At 36.5% G+C, this 6,142-nt stretch overlaps 1 protein-coding gene across 1 annotated transcript in view; it reads right to left on the bottom strand.

The window, feature by feature from the left end:
- Positions 1-450: 450 nt before the first annotated feature.
- The window catches only part of LOC122078081, a 10,265-nt gene continuing 4,573 nt past the window's right edge, over positions 451-6,142 (bottom strand). The window contains exons 5-6 of the mRNA XM_042643948.1: positions 984-1,238; positions 451-815 (exon numbers count right to left, since the gene is read on the bottom strand). Of these exons, the coding sequence (XP_042499882.1) occupies positions 667-815; positions 984-1,238 (404 nt within the window). The 3' untranslated portion in view covers positions 451-666. The remainder of the gene's footprint in view (positions 816-983; positions 1,239-6,142) is intronic.

Genomic DNA, 6,142 nt, shown 5'->3' on the forward strand with positions numbered 1-6,142 from the left:
AAAAAAAAATCCATTACAGATATTAAGCATGACTATTGCTGAGGTATAAGTAACAATAAGAACAAAATAAGAGCTTTGGCAATAATAATGGGAATATCATTGATAAAGGGAAATGTAAATATTAAAATATCATGAGCATTGGATCAAGATGCGGTTTGGCTGGTAAGAACTATCTTATTTGAAAGAGTTCGAGAATGGTGTGGAGGAAGTGAATCCAAGACGTTAGAAGATAGAAAATTTCTTTAAAAATGGTAGTTAAGCTTGCAAAAACGGAAACCATAATCTTCTTGCCCAGCTGGGAGTACTTTAAGGACATCTTGGATTCCCAAATCTGAAGAGCAGAGTGTATTCATCTAATGAGATATCGGACAGTCATAAAAAATCCTGAAGTATTCCATAGCCATTTAGTGGTAAAAGAAAAAGCGAATATTAACAGGAAATAAGATCCAATGGCTCATCAATTCTAATGTTTTAACACCAATGCACATGGCCCATTAAGATACAAGAGCAAGTTGTCTTACATGTGTTGCAAAGCTTTATCCTAAATTCAAGACAGTAAAATGTACTTTGAACTGCACTCATCCTTTTCAGAATCAAAATTCCATCTCAAAAAGAAAAAATCTTTAATTCTTCCTCTCATTAGTGAAAGTCATGCATCTATAATAACTAATTTGGACATACATCTGCTCCGCCAGGAGGTTGAACAACAGCCACACTCGATGTATAGGCACACCAAGTTGGAATCCATGATGTAAAACATCTCCGTTTGAAATAGACAGCAGGTCCATGGAATTGTTTTCCAATTGACTTCCAACCTGTTATGGAAAATAAACAAATGAAGACAGTAAAAGCCCCTAATGTTTAGTCCATGTGAGTGATATCAAGGATGTTCTAGCAAAGTAGTCACCATATCTGGAACTTGAAATATTAGACAATGCACCAAATCCAAGTATGTAATTCATGACGGAAAAGGAAGTGCATGCCTTCAAGAAAAGGAATCCATTTTTCCCGATTTCTTCCAGCATAACCGCCACTGGAACATGCTAATGGCCAGCTAAACCCTCGTTCCCGCCCCTGCAGGCACATGACAATGTTTTCCCAATACCCTCCTAAGAAAGCAACAGATTTCCCCGAGGAAGATGCCTGGCATAAGGATGACTGTAGACCACCGTTGGAAATAGAGTCTGACCTTACTTCTTCACATTCCGAATTTGAGGGCTGATCAGTTAATATAACATCTGAAAGAAAGATGTTTCTGCCTAAGAAAATTTCGTAGACATAAAAAGATTTACAGAGAAAAGAACCAACTATAAGAAATAGAAAGATGATGTCTTCCACAATCAAAAACATAGTTCGTGAGGATTGCTAGCAGTTACATTACTATATTAAAGAGACTCACTAAAATCCTTCAAGAACTTAAACTAAACATATGAAAGACAAAACTGGTGCTTAAACATTGTAAATTCTGAGACATAGAAGCATAAGACTAAAACCTGAATATTCACAAAAACTTTGAAACAAAATCAAATTTGAACTCAGCTTACAGAAGCCTATTAAAATCTATTTATAAACACAGGAAGAAGGTACATCTGTTACAGGAGCAAAACATATAGGATGTTAATCATCATTTCTGATAGCTTGTGATGCTATTAACTAAATCCCACGAGATCAAACTGCAAATGAAGGAATAAACTTATTCAATCATTACTCCAAGCAAACACATGTTATTTGTTGACCTGGCATATTTGCTCCACAACCATATTCTGACATGTAGGAAGGCATTTATATAATATGAGTAACAACTCATCATTTTCTGACAGCTTAAGTTGCTATTAACAAGTCATTAGAGATCAAAGCCTAACACAGGAATAAACTTATTCAATCATACAAGCAAACCATGTTATTTTCTATTTTTCTGAGCCCGTTTATTCGCTCACAACCAAGGTCTGACGTGTAGGAAGGCAACTATATCATATGAGTAGGTAGACTGAGGTTTGAAATGGAACCAAGGTATTTTTATTTGAAAGGTAAGAAACTTTATTCACAGTACGTTTTTTCACTTCAGACACTCTTATGGAGGCAAGGTGCTCATATTCTAAATCTGACAGGAACAGAGCTTCCTCCTCGACATTCATAGAATGCCTTGCCTGTATTAGTTCCCCGACAACTTAACCATCTAACCAACCACACGGCATAGATAATTGAATTTAATTTAAATACCTTTTTTGCCATTACAAACATTCAATGTTGATCTCAAAAGTAATACCACTCAGATTCCCCTTTTTATGCTGCAATTTTCGTTGGGTGCTTATCCCTCCCTAACATTTTTCTTTGGGCTCCGTCTGGTTGCAAGTAAATGTAAGGGAAAGGAAGGGCAGTGAAATTCAGTTTTGAAAAGAAAAAAGAAAGTTTAATAATCATGTATGAGTAACATACCTAAAACTCTTACTATATTTGGAAATTATGCTCTTCAGTTGTAATCTTTGTTTCATTTTTCAAATCAAAGAGATTTGATTGCAAACTAAAGTAAAATTTAATAACCAGATTAGGAATGTTTTGGAGTTAGCATGCAATCATGTGAGGTAATGATTACCAGAGTTTCCAATTTAGTATAAATTTGATTTCACTTCAATTCCATTTATTTCCCTTTCAACCAGACGAAGCCCCAAGGAAAACAAATTCCTGTTCAGAATTGTCCAAGAAGCTCCGTGAACACACTATTTCTCCAAACAAAAGGTAGATATGGAATGGTACCAAGATTGATACTGCTTTCCACTGCTGTAAAGCTACATCTTTTGTTGGTTGTAGACTTCTACTCTTGCATACCTCACCCTATCACAATGTTTCTTCATGGAAAACAAAAAAACACATAATAATAATAATAATAATAATAATAATAATAACAATAATAATAATAATAATAATAATAATAATTCACACAACCTCATCACAATCTTTGATTGAAGGAACGTAAAGTCACTTAGCAATCTTACATCCAATTGCTTCTAGATTACATTCTACCTTCTATAGAACATCAACATCTTAACTCAGCTAGCCTTAACCAAAGTCTCAAACTACTTAGTGCCTCCTACAAGAACCTTACCCCACGGTTCTACCCTATTTTGGACCATTCCTTCACTTAAGTTAAGTTATCAAGCCCTCTCTCACTATTTCAACCCTTGTCCCCTTTTGCATTCACTCTTCTTTTACGCCTGTCAATCTTAACAAAGTGGAACCTCAGCGGTGCTGGGATGAGGTTGTTGAACTTCCTATGGTTTTTGCAGCAGTACAGTCAAAATCTCAAATGCATGAGCCAGCCATATGCCTTTGCAACTTATTTTGAGGCACCTGTGGTCTCATAAACATGAAACAGCAAAGAACTGCACCACTCTACCATAGTTGTGAGTATGGTTTAAAGTATTGGTACATAGCGTATCATATCGGCCGGTACGTATCAGTATCGTCCCTTACCGATATGATACTACCAATACGCTACATTGAAATTCTAAAATCCTTTGTATCAATATGTATTGTACAATACATACCAATAAGTACTGATACTTTATGGCATATAAAAAAAATCGAGGTGAAATGTACATTTCGGTATGTATCGAATTACAATACGTATTGATGTGGTGCACTACAGTTATATAATGGCCAAGATAGGTTATTTTTCAGTAAAACACGATTTTTTTAGAGAGGTTCTTGTTCCAAAGTTGTTGCCAACCATTTTTCTCTCTAACTAAAGTGGAAATCAAAGTCAGGAATAAGGATTTTATACCCCATAAACAACTACAAAACCTTGGATTCTCAATGCGATACTATCAATTTAGTGTTTATGCATAATACATGTTATATATAGCTTTTTTTTAACTGTTTTTTTATGTAAAAGTGTATAAAAAAAGTATTTTCTATCCAATTATCTGTGTATCTTTAGCGTATCTCCGATATGATACGATATCCTCCGATACGTATCTTCATTTTGACCGACCGATACGGCCACCAATACTGATACTTTAATCCTTGGTTGTGAGGACTTATTTGTAAATAACATTTTGTAAGATAATAATAAGCCCGATGGATTAGCCCTTTAGGAGAGATGAAGTCATAAGAAGATGCCGGAGCATATGGAGAGATGAAGTCATAAATGTCAGATGACAGCTGGCAGTGCAGCAGCAATGTCTACAATCTTCTTCTCCAGCGGCTACTGTTGCTGCTACTGCTTCTTCTTCCTCCTTCTATGGCAGTATAGCAGCAGTGGTGGGTGCAATCTTCATTTCCGGCAGCTGCTTTTGCTGCTAGTGATTTTCTTCTTCTTCCTCCTCATCCTCCCCTTCTTCTTCTTTGGCGGTAACCAAAAATCTGCCACTGCTTCAGTTTTCTCCGGAAGACGCATATTCTTCTTATTTCTTTCCCTTTTTTCCCTGTTTTAAAACCTTTTCCCCCTAAGGTTTCCATTTTCTGGCCTGTTTCTTGAGGGCCCTTTTGTTTTTTTGTTTTTTTTTCTTTTGTTTGGGTTGGGGTGGGGTGGGGGGTTGGGGTGCATTGGACAATAGAGCAATCAAACGCTTTGGCTTTCACAAAACACCTTGACAACTATGTGATGGAGGGCCAATAGGGGTGGGGTCCGGGGAAGAATTCCTGATATGAACTCAGGGTTGCAGTGGAGGGAGAGAGGATTTGCACAAGAGAAAGGGGGGAGAATCACACACTCACGGCGCACAGGCACAAACCACAATATTCAACTCATAACTTCAATCTTTTGATCTAAGTTCTAATTGCACCATTACATGTATTTAAATATTAAACGAAACCAACATTAAAAGGAAACCTACTTTAATTTGGAACTCAAATTAATAACTAAATCCTAATAGTTATCTCCTACTCATGGTTTAAAGTATCTCCGATACCGATACGATACCCTCTGATATGTATCTTAAATTTAGCTGACCGATACGATACACACCAATACGATACATGGAATTTTTAAAATTCTTTCGTATCAATATATATCCTACGATACATACCGATATGCATCAATACACCACCGATACACATCAATACGATACGATATGCACAAATACGACTCTATGGAAAATATAAAATCCAGGTGAAATGTACGTTTTAGTATGTATCGGTACGTATCGATGAGTATCGGTATGTATCAATCGATACGTATCGGACTATCAGTACGTATCGGTGAGTATTAGTATACCGATACAGTGCGCTACAGGCATATAATGGCCAAGATGGGTAATTTTTCAGAAAAACACAATTTTTTGAGGAATTTTTGTTCCAAAGTTGCTACCAGTCATATTTCTCTCTAACTAAAGTGGAAATAGAGGTTAGGAACAAGGATTTTACATTTATGGTACAACTACAAACCTTGAATTCTTAGTGCGATACCCTCAATTTAGTGTTTATGCATAATACATGTTATCAATAGCTTTTTTTAACAAATTCTTTATGCAAAAGTGTTTAAAAAAATGTTTCCTATCCATTTATGTGTGTATCTTTACTTCTTTAGTGTATCTTAGCGTATCTCCGATACGATACGATACCCTCCGAAACGTATCTTAATTTTGGCCGACCGATACGCTGACCGATACCAATACTTTGATCCTCGCGAGTCCTACTTAAGCTACCAAAAATAAAAGATTGCGTGAAAATAGAAATAAAATCCCAAACAATCCTACTAACCAAAGATCTAAATTGGATCCGGTTTATCTCTGTTTGGATACCCAAATGGGTTTGGATCGGTCCAAGGCTATGCACCTGCATCACTATGCACTCCACAGAGTAGAGATGCTTGAAACCAATCAACCAACAAATTGTCAATGCCATGATTCCAGTTAACTCACTAACAATTTCTACCAACATAATCACATCACCACTACTTTACTTTTACTTGACATCATAAACAAGTATTTTATAAGGTTCCCAGAAACAGAAACAGAGGATAGGAATGTCATAGATTTCAATTTACTTATATTCTCATGCTGCTTTCCGAAAGCACTGAGCAACATGTCCAGTTGTGTAAGTGGCCCAACAGATTACTCTTCATGGAACAACAATAACTTGCAATCGCTAAGTTTTTCTTCTTTTTTTTTTTGTGGGGGGGGGGGGGGGGGGGGGGGGGGGA

The sequence above is a fragment of the Macadamia integrifolia genome, chromosome 5, assembly GCF_013358625.1.
Source record: "Macadamia integrifolia cultivar HAES 741 chromosome 5, SCU_Mint_v3, whole genome shotgun sequence".
In the NCBI taxonomy this organism is placed as follows: Eukaryota; Viridiplantae; Streptophyta; class Magnoliopsida; order Proteales; family Proteaceae; genus Macadamia; species Macadamia integrifolia.